The sequence below is a fragment of the Artibeus jamaicensis genome, unplaced genomic scaffold, assembly GCF_021234435.1.
Source record: "Artibeus jamaicensis isolate MK-2021 breed Jamaican fruit bat unplaced genomic scaffold, CSHL_Jam_final contig_391, whole genome shotgun sequence".
Classification (NCBI taxonomy): domain Eukaryota; kingdom Metazoa; phylum Chordata; class Mammalia; order Chiroptera; family Phyllostomidae; genus Artibeus; species Artibeus jamaicensis.
Genome location: NW_026521814.1, coordinates 13,347,501 through 13,365,950, shown reverse-complemented (window position 1 = coordinate 13,365,950; position 18,450 = coordinate 13,347,501). Strand labels below are relative to the sequence as shown.

Below are 18,450 nucleotides of genomic sequence, written 5' to 3'. Positions count from 1 at the left end.
ATATTGTGTGACGTTTTAAACATCTGTATTAAGCTCACATATCAAAAAGTTAGCAACCACTAAATTAACTGATTGTGCCTGCGTGCTAACAACCAAGAGGCAACCTATTTCCCTAAACGGCCATTTCCCTGACAGGCAAAACGAAAGATCGTAGTGCCTAAAAATTGCGTCTAGAGGTTCGGCTGTATAATTATGGTTTCAGCCTACAACTGCTGTGTGCGGGGTGCCGGGGGAAGGCGATAAGGCATAAAGGGAAATGTTTCCTTTTTAATTGCCAAATATGGATACGTCTAATTTTAAGACCTTCCTAGAGTAGATATTTATTACAGCCTTTCGAGGAAGAAAACCTCTGAGTGAGCATGTTTTTCTGTACCTGGCATATACATATTGACTTTAAAAATGAAATTGTTTGAATACATTGGTAATATTGAGAGGAGTAAAATTTTATTGGAGATGTTTTTAAGGTGGTCTGGTAAAAAATATCATTTTAGACACCGCAAGTTATACCCTCCTGTAAAGACATTACTGTGTATGTTAAAGCCTCGGAAAAGTGGGGCGGAGTAGCAAAAGTGGAGAGGCTTCCCAGACCAGAGATAGTGCTGAGTTTTCTTCATACAGAGGGAACAGCATAGAGTTTCAGTTAACAAGATTTTACAATAAATAAGAGCAGTTTCTAGCGTCAACAGAAGCTTGGGAGAGAAAATAAATGTATAGAGACTCAGAGGAAATAAGAGAGTTCTGTTTATTTGCATCTCCCTAGGAGTAAAAAGTGATTTTTAAATGCCTGAAGCACTGCTCACACATCCCAGCTCACAGACATTTCATCTACAAAAATAATCTCTCAGTTGTATAAATATGCAGCACTTTAAAAGTAGTTATCACTTTCAGAAACATTTTTTTTCCTTTTTGGACCTTAGAGCTCCACAAGTTTTGCATTTGTTAGATGTTTTACAGCTTTGAAAGAGGCCCAATACATTTGTTCTGATGGTGAAGTTCTTCACTGGGTTCTGGATAAAAGTCCCCACCCATGTGGCCTTGGGTGGACACTTTTTTAGGGGATGGAAGAGATGGCCTCAATTTTAGTTCCACAGACTGGAGGCCAAGGAGAGGGGGTGCATTTATACCGTTCATAATTGCAACCATTTAAATATTTGCACCTAGAGCTGGGGTAATGAAGTCATCCATGAGGACACGTTATTTTCAAATTAAAGATCGTAAAAGCACAAATCTACATGGTATGTTAAACATTTACAACAGCAAGTGAAAGACTCGAAGTCAGAAAGATTGTCTTCATTCCAATACCGATACAAACCCTATTTAATAAGGTAGCTGCTTTTAAAGCCATAACAGTACCTCCAGCCTCCTGTTTTTTAGCATTTCCAGTGACCCTGGAGTCCTGCCTGCCCAGAGCTGTTTTCACTTGCCTCAAGGCAACTGCTGAGAGCTAATGATTCAATTACCTAATCACAGGATATGAATGACTGCAAATCGTTCTGCCTTAGTGGAATATGAAGATAATCAGTGCTGGAAACAAGCATATAAAGTAATTAAAAAATAAAATCCTAAAATGAAAACGAATGACATTTCTGAAATTCACGGGGCAGGGGTATTCAAAAATACTTCAAGTCCTTTATACTGGCCTGGAGGGAGAAACAGAACATTGAAAACATCATAAAAATAAACCTAGAAAAGGAAAAAATCAATAATAAACAAGTAAACAGAACTACAAAGTCAGGTGGGGTAGCAAAAAGTTTTAGAGCCAGATAAGGGGAAGAGAGAAAAACAATTCACAAAGTTTGCCATTACTGGCTGGGGGATGGGGAGAATTAAATACATATTCAAGTCTTTCCAAAGGTCTTTTGGAGACAACGGAAAGCATTTAAACAGCTCTGTGGCCAAGCTGGTCCACATCAAGAGACAGTATCTTTGAGCTTGGAGACAATTTTCTTATCTTTCACTCTTCGGTTCTGAAACCAAATGGTCACTTGTCTTTCGGATAGGTTTGTGGCAGCCGAGATCCGCCGCCTCTTGTCCTTGTTAATGAACTTGTTAATGGCATACTCATTCTCCAGTTCTTTGAGCTGAAGTTTGGTGTAGGGCACCCTCTTCTTCCTCCCCCGACGGTAGACACACATGTCTGGCTGATTTAGAGCCACATCCCCTGGTATAAAAAACAGAACGGAAAAAATTAGACCAGAATATCCAGAGCACCCAGCTGGGAACTGTGTATGTGTTTGGAGGGGCTACAGGGACTAAAGAAAACCAGGCTATTTACTAATGTGTTCTTATTATTTACACAGACATAATTTATATGTTATTAAAGAAGGATTATTTACACTTCAAAGTGAAAGCCTATTGGATGGATCATCATGGTTTCTCAAGCCAGCATCTTAACAAGTCTGTGATTTGATGGCATGGTTATTGAGGATGCTCATAAGGATAGTTTCTGCAAATACCGGTGGTGCACATACAAACCATACACAGACTTTAAAAAAAATACAGGCTGTTCAAGCTTTGATTTCTTGTGTTCCAGTGTTTTAAATTTGTGAGCTTTAGTGGTTCCTCTGGGGCGTTCATGTCCTTGAAAAGTAGGGCCCAATTCTGTGACACCTCTTTGGGGAGGAGACCAAGGCCTGACTGAGCAAAGGGCATGCAAAGACCTTCAGCTTTAGGCGAAAAACAGGCCTGTGCCCGTACACAACAAGAAAAAGGTTGCGAAGGAGGCAGTTTAAATCAAAAGAGGAGTTTGCAGATTTCACTCTAACTGGAGGAACTGTTCCACAACCCTCGTAGGGCAAAGGAGGACTGGCGCCCACTCCGAAGTAGGGACATACACCGCAAGTCCTTTCTTTTCCTTCTTCCCTTCCCCGCAGTGCTCCCCGCTTTCCCCCCAAAGTCCTTACCTGGAAAGGATGATTTCCAAAAGTGGGAGCCCTGTGGCTGGTCCTTGGCACAGTACACCTGGCTGTTCCACCCGTTGGCCAGCGTCCAGGACTGGTAGCCCTCCATGGAGATGTACGTCTCGTGCCGAGGCTCCCCGGAGCCGAAGGTAGACACCATGTCGATGTAGCCAGGCACGTGCTGGTAGGGGCTCGTGTAGCCCTGGTAGAAGGACACCTCTTTGGCTCGCGCGGGTACCTCGTTTGCCGGTACGCTGCTGCTTGCCAAGCCTGATACGTCCATGTACTTCTCCACCGGGAAGCCTCCCAGCGAGGAGTGTGGCGACGACTTGAGAGCATTTTGCTGTAAGCCCACACCGTGCGACATGCGGCAGCTATAGTAGCCGTTACCGAAGTGGTAGCCGTAGCCCAGAGCTGGGGCGCCCGGGGGCGCTGTAGCTGCCGTGCCCGGGGCAGGGCACTCTTTGGCGGAGGGAGCCTCCGGGCGCGCTGCGACCACAGCCGAAGATGACGAGGATGAGGCGGAGCCCGCGCGCTCAGACGTTCCAGGGTATGCAAAACCCGAGGCGGCCGCGGCGGCCGCCGCTGCCGCTGCCGCTGCCGCCGCCGCACGCCCGGAGTGTGTCCCGGCAAACACTGGCGCGGAGAGGAAGCCGCGACACTGGCCGGGCGCTGCCGCCGCCACGGAGGAGGAGGAGGAAGAGGAGGCCGGAGCCGCCCCGGCGGCCCCACCGTCCGTCCGCAGCCCGTCCATGTCCCAGCTCCCGGCGCGGCTCATGGCCCGGCCTGGCCGGGACCTGGCCCTGGCCCTGGCCCCGCGCAGGACACCATGGCGCAGCGCGCCTCCTCCCTCCTCTCCTTTCTCTCTGGTTCTCGCGCTCCCGCCCTCTTCCTCCCTCTCTCTCTCTCTCTCTCTCTCTCTTGCTCTCTCCCTCTCCCTCTCTCTCTCTCCCTCAGTAAGCCTCCCGCCTCCCCTCGGCCCGCCCGCCCTCCAACAGGTTAGCTCATCGTGGGACGTTTATAAAAACGAAGTTCAGGTTGGGAGGGGGCCTGGGCCAGTCGGGGGGCCGCCTCCCTCCCGGAGGGTTCCTGCTCCGGGCCGTGCCATTGGCTGCACGGGGCCACGTGGGGGTGGGGGCGCGGGAGAGCCTGGCTCCGGGCCCGGGCCCCACTGGACCCACCCACCCTGGCCCCCACCCCTCCCCAGCCCGTTGCGCAGCCCACCTTCCCTTCCCGCCCTCCCGGGGACACTAGCGTTCGCGCTGCAGCCACCCCCACGAGCTGATTGCGCGACTAACCATCCTAGGCCCTGTTTGCGACTGAGGCGGGAGCTGAGGCCTGTGCCTTTTCTTCGCCAAGGCTATTTTGCCACCTCTCCGCGGCTCCCTGAGCTGCACAACTAAATGAAGGCGAACGACAGAGATGGTCAGAATTTGGAAACAGACCTTTTTTTTTTTTTTAAATCCTGTTGCTTAGTCGCTCGGATTAGCTAACCTAGACCCCCAAACCTGAGGGAGCTAATTTTCCCAGCTTTGCTACGGGGGCAAAGGTATATCACCCATGTTATCCCAGGAGATTCTCCGAATTAAGGCCAATTGCAGCGGACCCTGCTTATACACATACTGTCTGCCGGGAAAATGCTCACAAAGCGCCGTTGGGGCTAGGCGCAGAGACTTACGAATAAGTCAAGAAGACGGAAAGATTCGGCTCGGGAACCTGACAATCTCTCTATCAGCGAGAAAAGTCCGACGTCTGGTCTACACTATTCTCCCTTACAGTCGGGCCAGCTGGGAGCCGTCTCCCGAGCTGGGCTTCCCAGGCCTGGCACAGCCTCCCCAAGCGCAGGAAGACTCAACTGAGGGATCCAGACGAAAGCCACTCAGCCGCCCGGAGCAAAAGTTATGCACCTCGCCTGCAGCTGACTAGTCTCTTGCATTTTGGAGCCTCCACCGCCCCCCCCTCCGCCCGTCACTCACACCAATTAATTGAAAACTTCACTTTCCCAAGGACCTTTGTTTCGCTTTCTTTTCCAAGCTGCCTACTGCAGAGACCTGAGAGGGGTAAATTAAGAGGGGTGGGTTTCCCCCCACCAGGCAAAGTTGGGGCTGGTGATAGCAGCCCAGAGCCACGAGGTCTGAACTGGAGGGGTTAGAGCGGGCTGCAGACAGCATGGCGGGGATGTCAAGGATCACAGCCCTGACCCCTCTTCATTCCTTTGTGCCATTCCTCAGCCACTGAGCCCCAGTCCACCATCCTCCATCTCAGCCAGTAACAGGGAGCTGGTGTGAGTCTTTCGGTAAATCCAGGGTTCCACTTTAGGAATGCCATTCAACTAACTGAGGTTTCTGGAATGGGTGTAGGAGCCCTCAGAAAGAGCCCATTTGAATCTGTACTATCAACTCCCCAGGCCAGACTATCTCCAAGAAAATCACTCCCTGAGTGCTTGGTGAGGCCAGCTTGTCACCTAGCCACCGCGTTCCTAGCCCGAGATAGAATCTGGATGGGGCAGAATAAAAGAGCCTGGGCCTTTTACTGGGGCAGAGTAAAAGAGCCCTTCTGGGCCTGGCCTGGCATTGCAGGGTGGGCTGCTGGTGTTGAGAGTGTTGACATGCAAAACCCAGTAACCATAAAAGGCTCAAATAAAGGGGAAAGTTATGAGAGGGGTGCTGGGAAGGAAAAGTGGGAGAATCTGACCTTTTTGAAGTCCTAGACATGTTCACGATCAATTTGAGACAGGAGGACCCTAAACATTTGCAGAAAATCACAGGGTATGGGCATTTGCTAATAAAAACAATTTTGGCTACTTGAGAGAAAGCAAAAGTTAGCAATGGAAGCTGCACTGGCATTAAACAAGGACAATGACAACAAAATGCCAGCCAAGGCTAGGTGACAGAGTTACTGATTTTTTGGAAGAGTCTGATTGGATTTTATTTACCCAACACTTTGGTACCAAACTAATCATGGGATGCTACCCTGAAATGCTTTTACTTTTCCCTCGTCTCCTTCTGTTTTCTCAGAGAGGGAAATATAGAGATACTTTGAAATTTTTTTCTGTGACCTCAAAAAGCAGATTTGTTGAAATATTTCTAGGGCATAATTGGAACCAATGAAATTTCAGTCTCTTAAAACTAACCCTCCCTGTGATCTGGTGCCCTGGCACGTCTGAGGGTATTTTCTATCTGATAAATACCCTTTAAAAACTGATTATATGCTAAAAATAAAGTCAAATTGAAATATGGAAGGAAGAACTTGTCAAGTTTTGCAGTTTTTAGAAAGCCCTTCACTTCTGGTTTTATTATCTGTGCAGCAAATTAAGTTCTGCAGGACTGGGAGGAAAGTCTGAATTCATGCTGTAGTTGAAAGACACTTCTCAATGGTGCTTTTTGCCTCCAGTTGCCCTATGGGACTCTTGCAAGACGTGGGGTTTGTCTGCCTAACTTTGTGACTGTTCAGAGACCAGGGAGACTTTGAATAATAAGGAACATTGCCTATTGCTGTCCCGCTAGGGTACCTGCCTCCAGTGTAGCCCAAATTCCAGAGAGAGGGAATTCCCTGTGGGACAGAGGCTCTGGCAGGACCCTATGGGAGCTCCTAAACCCAGCACCCCAGGTCAGCTGCTGCTGTTGGATTATGGGGCTGTGGCTGAGTACCAGGCAAAGTCAGGGCTGCTCTTTTTATGAACCAATAAGACACATAGTTTACAAGCGGGGGTGGTAGTTAGGAAAGAATTTTGAGGCTGAATTTACAGAAACATTTCATTTAGTTTGTACACCCTGCGTCTGAGCCGATTTCAGGTTTAAACCTAATAAGAATAATTTTCTTAAATTACCCGGTAGCACAGACTGTGTATATGCGTGGGTATATTAGGTTTGGGGTTTAACGACAAAAATCGTCTTTGTTAAATGAAAATCTTTTGCAGCCATTAATGTCTCCAGACACTGATGTGGTTGGTATTCAGTGAAACCAGTTTTGCTACCTTTCCTGATTTTGGTGAGAAACTCAGGATGACCCTTCATTGTTCAAAGTTCCATTCTTTCAGGGGTAGAGTCAGATCAGCTCTGCTCTCTTCTTCCATAACTTACTCCCTTTCTTCCTTTCTCTCCACAAGCACCCTTTGGGGCAGTCTGAAAGTCACATCCTCTTTTCCTCCTTGTAGATGGTCCTTAAAATTATGTTCTTGTCATGGGGTGGGAAATGGGTCGATGCAGCCTTTGATTGAGCCCTATTGAAGAACGTAAGTTCCTCCGCTTGCCAAGAAAGTGGTGACCTCAATTAACCACATAATCGGTGACCATTAGAGCCAGAGCAACAATTACCGAGTCCTGTCAGGGCAGGGTCCTGGGGACTCCTTTGAAAATATTATGCAGGACACCTTCCAAATGAACTTCTAAGAAGCCAAAACTTCGGTGTAGAAATAAGAGTCTTAGCTCCAAAGTGAAGTTTTAAATCCAGTGGATCTGGCTGGACAGTGTTCTTAACCAAGTCTGTGCCCTGACAACTTTGGAGCTTATCTTCCCTCTGCAGACAATACCCAGTTTTACTCAGGCTGGAAATATCAAAAGGATTTGTTTAAAAAAAAAAATCAAACCAACAAACCCAGGGTGAAGAAAGGGGTCTACAGCAAAAACCAGACAGTGGAATCCTGAGGTCTGAGACATGCTGTTTGGATTTAACAACAGTATTAGGCTTTATTAAGTGTAAATTGTTTGCAACAAAGAAAGCCCTCTCCAAACCCGAAGCGTTATTTGGTGAAACTAAGTTTGCCTCCCACAAGGCAGCTGGCCCTTGTTGGGCATGGAAAGCACTCCTCCATTAATGGAGGGAATTAAACACAGCCATCATCTTCCTTCTCAGAGAAGCACTAATGTCACTGCGAATGGGGCGCTAGAGGGTGGACCCGGGACTGGGGACCCTGGGTACTTGTTGCTCTTTTCGCAAAACAAAAGCAGGGACTGCAAATAATTTTCTGCTGTTTTGTTCACATCTCAAGGTCCTGGGACTGTGCCCGGAATACACTTGTCTAGCAATATTGTTAACTGAAGTCCAGAAAGTGCTCACTCGTTTGGCCCTTTGGGATGAAAGGGAATCTCTCTGTCTCTCTTTCCCTCTTTCTACACTCTCCCTCCTCCCCCTGTTATGCAGAAACCTCTGCCTCAACAGGGGAATCCGCTGGTGGTCACCTGCAGAGCTAAGGAATGAAGGTTGGGGAAATGCCTAATCACCAAGGGGCGGGAGTGGGGTGGGATGCGGGGCGCAGGGAGAGAGGAAAAGGGGCAGGCGGTAAGGCTTAGCTTCCCGGATGGGCGTCGCGCAGTTCCCCAGGCCTGGCGCTAGATGTCCCTGCAAGTTTTCCTGTCGCATCTCAGGGCGCACAAGCTTCCAACAGGCAGCACGACTGGGGAGCCCCCCAAATGCATGGAGAAAGTACTCCTCCACCCTCCACCCAACACCCTTGGCCTTCCCTGGTGGGGTGGGGGATTGTAGAAGGAAGGGGGAGGAGAAATAAAAGCAGCCAGAGAGACCTGGGAGAGGCAGAGAACTTGAAGCTGTCCAGCCAGGGATGGCAGCAAAAAGTCGACAGACAGTAAGGAGTTCTGCCTGGAGTCCCCAAACCAGCATCTTCACTTATAAACCGAAACTTCCAAGCCATGGGGACCTCACTTAGTAAAGAAAATGTGCCCAGGGTTCACAGCCTAGGCTCTGCCATCCTGCTGTGTGGGCCCATCCAGCAGACCCAGGCCTCTAGCGAGCCTGGGTCCCAAAGCAAGCCCGCGTGATTTGGGCCCCATTATTCGGAAGCCTTCCACGCAGAAGACGGGAGTCAGGCCCCAGTGGACCAGGTGCTCCTCTTTCCCCCTCCTCTCCGGTAGCACCGACGAATTTTTATTATCTTCAGTCAACCAAAAGTACAGCACCCGCAGTTCCTCAAGAAACAAATATTTAGTCTGAAGGCCTACTTTTCCTCCCTCCAAATTAAGCCTCTTTTATGTAATTCATCTTTTTAAGCAAAACTTGTCTTTTTAGATCATTTGGAGAAAGTCCTTTCTGTATCCTCACCTTCAATGCACCTTAAAAATTCCTGTTAAACCACCGGGGTGTGGGGTGACTTCTTGTCTTGTTTTATTGAGGCCTGTACCTTGGTAGTGGGTAGGAGGCCTTGATGGCCCAAAAGCTGTGTCTAAAATAAGTGGAGACATTTGACAAGGCCAGTCCTAGCTTCACTGTTGACTTTCTGGGAGAAGTGTAAGGTTTGGGTATTTCATTAACAAACACCAACGGGCCCTGGCTGGTGTGGCTCAGTGGGTTGAGTGCTGGCCTGTGAACTGAAAGGTTGCTGGTTTGATGTTTCTCCCGTACTCTGATCTGTCTGTCCCTCCTTTTCCCCTCTCTCTAAAAAATAAATAAATAAAATATTAAAAAAATAAACACCAACATCACTGTATTAATAATCTTCTCACTACCCTACACAGACTCAATGTCTTCAAGGTAGACCGAATTTAAACAATACATAAAAAGTGAGAAAAACAATAAAAAGACCCCTACCCAAAACATACCTTACAACATGGATATTGTTAAAGTTTAAATCAGGAGCAAATCCTCCAACTTCTCTGTATGGAAGGTTTCTCATTTCTGAGAAACGGATAATAATACAATCAATCCCTATAGTTTCTGTGAACTTCATAGGAGATAATAATGTACATAAAAAGCACCTGTAACTTCTGAGTAAAAGCTATATATAAGTTGACCAATATTACTACTACTGGTAGGCGTGGAATCTAAATTAATGAAGGGACATTAAATATTGTAATGTAATTAATCTTCACTGCATCCTATGAAACATTGTCTGCTAAACTCAGTTTAGTGAAAAATAATAGGTGATTTTTACTGTGAGCAGTTTCCCTGACATGTTCTCCAATATACTTTTCGTAATAAACATGCTAGAATACAAAGTATTAGTGTTATGTATTTAAAAGGTGCGATGTAGTTTTCAAAACCCTAATGAATGAAGGTGTCCCTGAGAAATGGTGTTTCCCCTTTTCAAGAGACCAAGGTCCGGTTTGGCGCAGACTTTGGGGCCAGAGGATGGGAGAAAGTGGGAGACATACTGTCTGGGGAAAGGAAGAAGGGTCGCTGTACCCACCCCAGCTCTCGGCCTTGGCTTCTGTGACCGAAAGCTGCTCACAGCTGCCGAAACCGCGAGGAAAACAGATGGGGGCGCCAAACGACAGCAATAAAGACGTACGGGACTTCCGCCCAAGTCGCACCTCCGCCCAAATCCACCCCCAGCCACGGCCTTGGCCCCTCGTCTTCCCTCACGGATCGAAGCTTGGATCGATGTGTCCTTTCAGTCCCCAAAGCAAGTGGGATGGGATGGGGTGGGTGGGGGGTACCCTTTCCAGTTTCCTGGACAACGACTCTCCTTCGCTGAGTGCGGCCTGCCTGGAGTGGGTAGAGTTGGGCGCCTGGGTTGTGGAGGATGGGGGGAGAGGTGGGGGCATCAGGAAGGCTGATCTATGACCGCTTGAAGGGCCGGAAAGCCGGCTCAAAATGGGCTTGTAGTGCTCGGAGTAGGGCGGCCTCTGGGGCAAGGGCAGACGTGGACCGCAGTCAAGTCCTCCTCTGGTACCTGAAGCACACTCCACGTCCCCCCCGCCCCAGCTTCTCCAACTGCCTGCCTATCCAGCTTTCCATTTCTCACCTTGGGGGAGAACTACGTTTATTACCTTAAAGAGGTGGAATTGATTTTCTAAGCAAAGCTCGCGTTGTTGAAATAAGTTGGCGCCGAGGGGAAAAGGAGAGAAACTTTTGGCATTGACTACGTATATAAATGTATATAAATATACTTCACACCTCGCCTCCCCTTACATTCCTGACGCGCCCCCAACGGGTCCAAGGTTAAAAGGAAAGCGCCAACAGAGAGATGGACAAATAGATCCCGGATTTGCCCCTAACACACCCCGATATGCTGGGTGTGGCAGCCAAAAGGAAAGGGGGGGTCTGGATTGGGGTATGGGTTGGTGCTGAGGCGGGGATGCAGGACCCGCGCCCAGTGTCCGGATTGCCAGGGTCTTTCGGCTGCTTCGGAAGCTCACAGGCCGACCTCAGTGTCTCGTCTCTATCCTCTTTTGTCCCTGCCCGTGGCCGAGGATCTTTCCCTTTGGGCTGCGGGCGGGCGGACCCGCAGAGTGCATTTGGGGTCCGGGCAGGGTGGGGCGCAAGCGCAGGAGGAGACGTGTAACAGCCTTGAGCAAAGATTGATCTTCGCTAAAATGGTTGCCACCGGCGTCATTATGACCATCAAAGTTATCGCCAAGAGGCTCAGCCACCAACCTCAGGCCATAAGGAGGAGCAGCACGGCTGGTCCGCGACTCTCCGCGCCCGGAGTCGCGGGGAATACCCAGGCCTACAGGTAAGGGGCCGGGGCGGGGGAAGGGAGGGAGAGAAGAAGAGCTAAGTGGGAAAGGTAGGGCGGCAGGATGGATGGCAGGGGGAAAAGCACCCCCCCCCCCAGTTTGACCTCAAAATCCGGCAATTTAGCCACAAATAATTTGATTTGAGGAGGGAGGTGGAAAGCTGGCAACGTAAAAAGTGGATTAGGGGCGGCCCATATGGTGCAGTAAGTCGCGTCTCTGTTTAAAGTTAGCTGTCGAATTCTGCTATGAAATCGTCCAGCCGAGTTTATTTCCCCCAGGGAAAATGCGTAGGCGAGAAGCCTATCCATCAGCAAGATTATAAAAGTAAAAAACCCGGGACTTCAAGTTCAGAACTCACTCTGCAAGCAGTGTTAAAAAATCAGAGAGGACCTAATGATTTCCGTTTGGAAGCGCGGGCCCAACGCACCTCCCAGCCACGTAGCACTAAAGTGCTTTCAAAAGTCTACGAGATATTTTTTTTTCTCTCTCTCTCTCCTTGTCCTCTCTCTCTCTCTCTCCCCCTCTTCCTCTCTCTCTCCCCGTCTCTCTCCCTTTCCTGGGTGGCAGAACAGCAGCCAGTCTGAGGCGAAGACGTGGGGAGAGAGAAAAGCGGGCGTTCTATTCGTTAAATAAAAGCCGTGTTTGGTTCTGAAATTCAAAAGATAAGTAATGCAGACAAGAGCTCACGATCTTCTCCTTATGCAACTCTTCCTACATCCTCCCCCTTGTTCCCCCCTCATCCCCTCCCAATAGTAAATGTTAAAAACAATAACAAACAACAACAAAAACCCTTCCTGACGATCTACTCTGGAAAAATCAAAGCATTATCTATTATTTAACACGTATGTGTCCGAGGAAAAATGAGGAAGGCGCTGCATGATTAGGACCTAAGGGGCAACCCAGCAAACTGAGAGCGTAATGATGCCCCTAAATGAAGGGGGAAATGTGCCGCGGAGCGCTCTATTAATCAGACTGTCAATTTCACCCCCGAGGCAAAACCCCCGGGCGAGCAGAACCGGCTCTGAGCGGGCAAAGGACCGGAGCCTTCCTCCTCACTTCTTGTCTCTTCGAGCCTCCTACCTGGATCTATTTGTCTGCTCCGAAGCCGCCTTCATTACCCACTGACAGGAGCGTGTATTTATTTGCTTATAAACCTGTTACAATAAATGATTATTCGAACGGCGTCATTCGTACCTTAATGACGAGCGAGCGCTACTTTTTGATGAATGACATCTTGGGCTCGGAAGGATGTATGGGTCATTTTGACCAGTCATTCCCTCGCTCTGGCATCCCACAATTTTTCCGCCTCCCTCCAAAAGAGATAATAATATTTAGAGGCGCTCGCTGGGGCTGAATGAGAATTAGCCCTAGGCGCAGCCCATCATTAGGACGGGACAGCCGGACCACTGTGACATTTTTAGAAAGCTGAGATGATGGAAAGAATAAGAAAAGAGATGATTCTGATGGAGAGAGGGCTGCACAGCCCCACGGCCGGCAAGGGGTTCTCCAATTTGTCCGACTCCTCTGGCAATGCAGTGCTCGAGGCCCTGGAAAATTCGCAGCACACGGCTCGCCTCAGCCCGCGCCTGCCGTCCGCCCCTCTGCACAGCGCTCTGGGAGACCTCCCTGCCAAGGGCAAATTCGAAATAGACACTTTGTTCAACCTGCAGCACCCAGGCAGCGAAAGCACCGTCTCCTCCGAAATCGCCTCTGCCGCGGACAGCCGCAAAAAGCCGGGCCACTATTCAGAGTCGGCCGGCGAGGCGGATATGAGCAGCGACGTGGAGGTGGGCTGCTCCGCGCTGCGCTCCCCCGGCGGCCTCGGCACCGCGCCGCTCAAGGAAAACAATGGCAAAGGTAACCGCGCCGCCCGCGCCGCGCTCTCTCGTCCCATCCTCCCTGCTCCCCGGGGCTGCTGCCTGCCCTTCCTGTTGACTTTGCCCTTCTCCCACACTCTGCAAGCTACCTCTGGCTCAGGCCAGGGCGCGACGCCTGCGGGGGACCGTGCCCTCGGGCTCTGATTCTTGAGTCTCTCCCAGGGGCGCGGGCCTGGGACTGCAGGCCCGCCTGCCGGCCTGCCCTGGCTCCGGGGTCCGGGAAAGTGTTTCTGCGCGCGGCTCCAGAGCCGGTCCCCCAGCCAGCCGCGGCGTCGCACTAGGGGAAGACCGCCCCGAGCAGCTGCTTCGAACTCCGCTGCCTTTGAGCTCCCAAGGCCCAGTGGAGGGGGCATTCTGAATAAGTCGTGGGGGAGCCTCGCCGGGCGCCTCCGAGAGACCCGTTTGGGTCAGCCAAGAAAAAGAGTTGAAAAGTAAGGTTCACCCTCTAACGGTTCCGGTCTGAGCGGCTGCTGGCTTTTGAAACAATTTTAAACAAACCTAAAAGACAGTCACAGAAGGGTTAGAGGCCGTCCAGAAAGGTGCTCGGTGGTCTCCAGACCGTGGCAAAGCCAGAGCTTTCTAAACTACGCCCAGATGTAGGCATTTTCTTTCGGCCAATTTTCCCACTGAGTTGAAATTTTCCAATTTTTTTTTAAAGAACCACCCTAATGCAGTTATTATTATTTGGTTATGAAGTGTTCTCCAAACTTATTGATTCCATTAAGGGCAGCAATTTATAAGCATGACAGACCCCATCAATTCAGGCAGCGCCTCGCTTTTCTCCCCTGGCTTCCCTCCTCCGCGCGCAGCCCCAGCGCCGGCATCGCGGCCCCGCAGTGACTCATGCGCGGCCCGCTGTTTGTTTGCCAGGGTACGCGGAGAGCGGCTCGGCCGCGGGCACCACCACCACGTCTGCGGCGGGCTCTGGCCTCGGCAGCCTGCACGGAGGCGGCGGCGGCGGCGGGGGCGCGGCGCTGGGCGGCTCGGGCTCCGGTGCGGATCAGGTGCGCCGCTACCGCACGGCGTTCACCCGCGAGCAGATCGCGCGCCTGGAGAAGGAGTTCTATCGGGAGAACTACGTCTCGCGGCCCCGCCGGTGCGAGCTGGCCGCCGCGCTCAACCTGCCAGAAACCACCATCAAGGTATCGATTCCGGCACGCGCCGGTTCCAGCCTCCCTGGGGGTGTCTGGGTTGATTTTTGTTTCTCCTTTCTGGGTGGCTAGATTTAGGTGGGGCCTGAAAACCCGCGGGGGAGAGTCACCAAAGGAATTGGCATATTTATTTCTCAGCTGCTGAATCAGAAGGTTGACCAGTCCGGCTGACCTGGGAAGGCCCCGGAATGCCGCGACCGTTCGCCGGTGTCCAGGCGCCGCTACCCCAAGTCCATGGCTCCACTTCCCCCTGGGCCGCAGAGCTGGCTGGTCTTTGTTCCGCTGGTACGAACCAGATATGGAACTTTTCATTTGCTCTTGATCTTGGAGATTAATTTTCCACATAAATTGTTACCACACGGAGAAAAGGATACCGTATTTTTAAAATCTATTGGGTTAAGAAAGTAGTTTTCCAAACATTTTTCTGTTGGATATCGGGGAAGGGGCATTGTCTCCAGAGAGACAATGCGATGAAATTGTCCTTATTTATATATTTTAAGTGATTAATTTTATTGTACGACCGGGAGAGATAGATAGGAGGTTAGGCGACTTGGTGAATACTTTACGGAGCATCTGACACTCTAGAAAAAGAAAACACCAAACTCCATGGGGTGGGGAGGAGTGCGGAGATCTACCTCCGGTTTCCTCGGGCTTTGTTTTATTTAGAGAATGATGTCTTCATTAGATACCGGATTGGGAGGGACAGAAAAGTCCCCTTCCCAAGTTTAAGAGGATGCTATCCCCGCCACTCATTTGAGGCAAATGTTTTCAACAAAATCATCCCCTCAGTACCGAGATTGAATCCATTACCCTCCGGGCAAGTTCTTGCAGCTCAGAGGATTCAACACCTTGCGTGGCGACCTTTTGTAAGAGCTGCCACCCCGGCCTCTCTTCAAGGGCGGCCTAGAATCCCGTGCGAATTCTGGGATTGAGAGACTGGCACCTGTGGGTGGCGGGAAGGAGAAGAAAGGTCGGGTTGGGACGAGAAAACGCAGCACAAAGGAGGGGAGCAGAAAGCCGACGGACCGCAGCAGTCGGACACAGGTAGACGGCTTTTCGTTGAGGAGGGTGTGCCCACGACGGTCCCCGCCGCCGCCCGCTCCGCTCTGTCCCCGCTGGGAGGACAGAGGGGCCTGGGAGCTGGATCCCGGCGGCGGGGAGCAGGCCCGTTCCTTCAGCGGTCCCGGGGGGGCGGGGAGACCCGGGGCGCGGGCTGGGGCTAGGGCGCCCCCTAACTCGGGCCGCGCCGTGGCTCTCCCCGCAGGTGTGGTTCCAGAACCGGCGCATGAAGGACAAGCGGCAGCGCCTGGCCATGTCGTGGCCTCACCCGGCCGACCCCAGTTTCTACACCTACATGATGACGCACGCGGCCGCCACCGGAAGCCTGCCCTACCCCTTCCACTCGCACGTGCCACTGCACTACTACCCGCACGTGGGCGTCACGGCCGCGGCCGCGGCCGCTGCGGCCTCCGGGGCGGCGGCCGCGGCCTCGTCGCCCTTCGCTACTTCCATCCGCCCGCTGGACACCTTCCGCGCCCTCTCGCACCCCTACTCGCGGCCCGAGCTGCTGTGCAGCTTCCGCCACCCGGGCCTCTACCAGACGCCCGCGGCCGCCGCAGGGCTCAACAGCGCGGCCTCCGCGGCCGCTGCCGCTGCCGCTGCGGCGGCCGCGGCCTCTTCTGCCGCGGCGGCTGGGGCGCCCCCAAGCGGTGGCTCCGCGCCCTGCTCGTGCCTCAGTTGCCACAGCAGTCAGTCGGCCGCGGCCGCCGCCGCAGCGGCCGCCGCGGCCCTGGGCTCTCGGGGGGCCGGCGGGGGAGGCGGTGGCGGCGGCGCGGGGGCCGCCGGGGGCTCGGACTTCGGCTGCAGCGCCGCGGCCCCGCGCTCTGAAAGTGGCTTCCTGCCCTACTCAGCCGCCGTGCTTAGCAAGACCGCCGTGAGCCCGCCGGACCAGAGGGACGAGGCGCCGCTCACCAGATAACTACGTCGCCGCCGCCAGGGGGCCGTGCCCGCCGCTCTGAGCGTGTCCGGGAGTCTCCCCGGCGCTCTCCGCGCCCTCTGGGCGCTCACATGCCCTCTGCGCGCTGCCCGCAGCTGAAGCTGTCGGCAGGGGGCGTCCCGGCGTGGGAGGCCGAAGGGAACCCGTCGGGACTCGGGGTGGGGGGTGGTCGGGGAAGAGCGGGCGCGAAAGCATGGCGGGTGTCCCGTCAAATTATATCTATTTTTGTATTTGCTACCCAGCCGCCTCCCCTTCTCCAAGTATGTTTTCTGCTGCCGAGGCCCCACTTCCAGCCTCTGTCTCGAGCTCTTGGTCTTCCCGAAGACAATCCCCTCGTCCCCGAGCCCCTCCTCTGGGGTCTGGGGCCCTCGGGCCCGGGTTCCTCGGCCAAACCACGTGGCCAGAAGCGGCGGAAACCCACAACAAAGAGGGGAATGGTGCGCTGGTGCTTTGTGAGGGAGGGAGGGAAAGTCACCCCGAGGTTCCTGCTACTCTTTTTTCCCCCACTTTTTTTTTTTTCTTGAAACGAGGGTGAGGGGTAGGTGGCAATTTTTCTCTCAGCTTGAGCTTGTTAGGGGCCCTGTCCGAGGAGAAGGCCGGGAGGGAGGACGAGCGCGCGCGCGGCTGCGGGGGTGTTCCGCGAAACTGTCTGCCGCGTGCGGGGCGGAGGCCGGCGGGGCCGCGGCTGCCGTCCCGGCGAAGGACAAAGCAGAGGTGGGAAGGGGCGGCGTCTCGCCTCCTCTCTGTCGAGCCACCACCGCTCCCTCTTTTGATTTTTGGTTAGGGAGGAAGGCGTCTTGAATATTTTATGCACAAAGTAATGGCTAACGAGGTTTCCGCAGCCGGGCAAGGAAAGGAAAGGAAGGGAAGAGAAGGGGAGGGCAAGACGGACAGATCGCTGGAGGGTTTGGAGGAACGTTTTCAGCGCAGTTTTCCAACTTCCGGGTTCCACTTCATCTGGGAAATACTTGAATCTCTAGGTATATGCTATTATCCTGAAGCATTTCCTTAGAAACTTGTCTGAGTTCGAACTCTAGTCCCTTCATCCTTTTGCTCGCTGTTCCTCGGGTAAAATGTTTTTTTGGCACATTTCTCACGCATGTGTTTTGCGCCTTCGCCTCTGCAAAGCCACCGCTGGGTTGTTGAGACCCGCTCTGCCAACCCCGGATACTGGAGGGGTTTCCTCGAACTTGAAGAAAGGCACATCAAAACCCACCAGTGTTAACTGCCACGTCAATTTTGATGCTAATAATGTGCAGATTATGACGAAAATTGCCAATCATGCTCTCTGATGGACCTCCTTTGAATGTGGAATTGGAGAAAAGTTCCCCGCACGGAGACCTGCTGTCAAGTACTAACAACCCGCTAAGGGAAGTCATTAGGAGAGACGGATAAGAGACTCGGTACATAAAACATTGTTCTTGGTGCATAGAATGTATGTTATTTAATGTTATCTCTGTTACCTGAAGTGATTTCGCAGAAGAAAGCCACGTTCTTATCATCTCAATTGCCAATTTTCATTTTGGTAACTTGGACGCCCTGGGTAGACTTTTCTCTGTTAAGTTGATATTCCGCCAATGTGAACAGCCTCATTAAATCAAGCCCAGATATTTCCATAATGCTCCCCGCAGAGCCACTTCGCTCCTCACATAATGAGATTTTTCTGAAGAGTTGAAGCCCTAAAATAACTTGCTAGTGCATGTTTAGACCCAGTGAAGTGGGTATGTGTTTTAAAATGTAGGTGTGCTACCTACATATTCGTGTATGTGTGTGAGTATATATGTATGTATATATGTATATACATATATATATATCCGTTCTCTTAAACATATACATATGTAAGAGATACACACACATTCATATATACCCATTGGCACTATTTCCTGATTTATTTCAAATTTGTATTCTGACGTATTTTTGTTATTTTAAAGACACTGGATTTAAAAGATTCACTTTCTAAAAATAGGCTTTCAGGAAACTTGAAAGAATTCACTTTCCAGGATAAATTATTATTTTCATCAAATTGAAAATATTTCAAGGGGAAACATTTCCTCTTGGGGTCTATTAAAATATTCCCATGAAATATCAGAGAATTTCCCAATGAAATGGCAA

The 18,450-nt window shown here is 51.5% G+C and overlaps 3 protein-coding genes across 3 annotated transcripts in view; 2 read left to right on the top strand and 1 right to left on the bottom strand.

The window, feature by feature from the left end:
• The window catches only part of LNPK (lunapark, ER junction formation factor), a 318,489-nt gene that overhangs the window by 148,824 nt on the left and 151,215 nt on the right, over positions 1 to 18,450 (top strand). The window lies entirely within an intron of this gene.
• On the bottom strand, positions 1,911 to 3,678 carry HOXD13 (homeobox D13). Its single transcript, XM_037155886.2, has 2 exons — positions 2,904 to 3,678; positions 1,911 to 2,161 (listed from the first exon to the last, which is right to left on the bottom strand). Exons 1-2 carry the CDS (start codon positions 3,676 to 3,678, stop codon positions 1,911 to 1,913), a joined length of 1,026 nt encoding a protein of 341 aa, XP_037011781.1.
• On the top strand, positions 12,745 to 16,320 carry EVX2 (even-skipped homeobox 2). Its single transcript, XM_037155858.2, has 3 exons — positions 12,745 to 13,171; positions 14,062 to 14,333; positions 15,607 to 16,320. The coding sequence occupies exons 1-3, from the start codon at positions 12,745 to 12,747 to the stop codon at positions 16,318 to 16,320; spliced, it is 1,413 nt and encodes a 470-aa protein (XP_037011753.2).

Excerpts from the sequence above, each read along its gene's own strand:
- HOXD13 (XM_037155886.2), bottom strand. The coding sequence starts at position 3,678 with ATGAGCCGCGCCGGGAGCTGGGACATGGACGGGCTGCGGACGGACGGT. Across the intron at positions 2,162-2,903 it reads TTGGAAATCATCCTTTCCAG|GGGATGTGGCTCTAAATCAG; the intron begins GTAAGGACTTTG and ends TTTTTATACCAG.
- EVX2 (XM_037155858.2), top strand. The coding sequence starts at position 12,745 with ATGATGGAAAGAATAAGAAAAGAGATGATTCTGATGGAGAGAGGGCTG. Across the intron at positions 13,172-14,061 it reads CAAGGAAAACAATGGCAAAG|GGTACGCGGAGAGCGGCTCG; the intron begins GTAACCGCGCCG and ends TTTGTTTGCCAG. Across the intron at positions 14,334-15,606 it reads TGCCAGAAACCACCATCAAG|GTGTGGTTCCAGAACCGGCG; the intron begins GTATCGATTCCG and ends CTCTCCCCGCAG.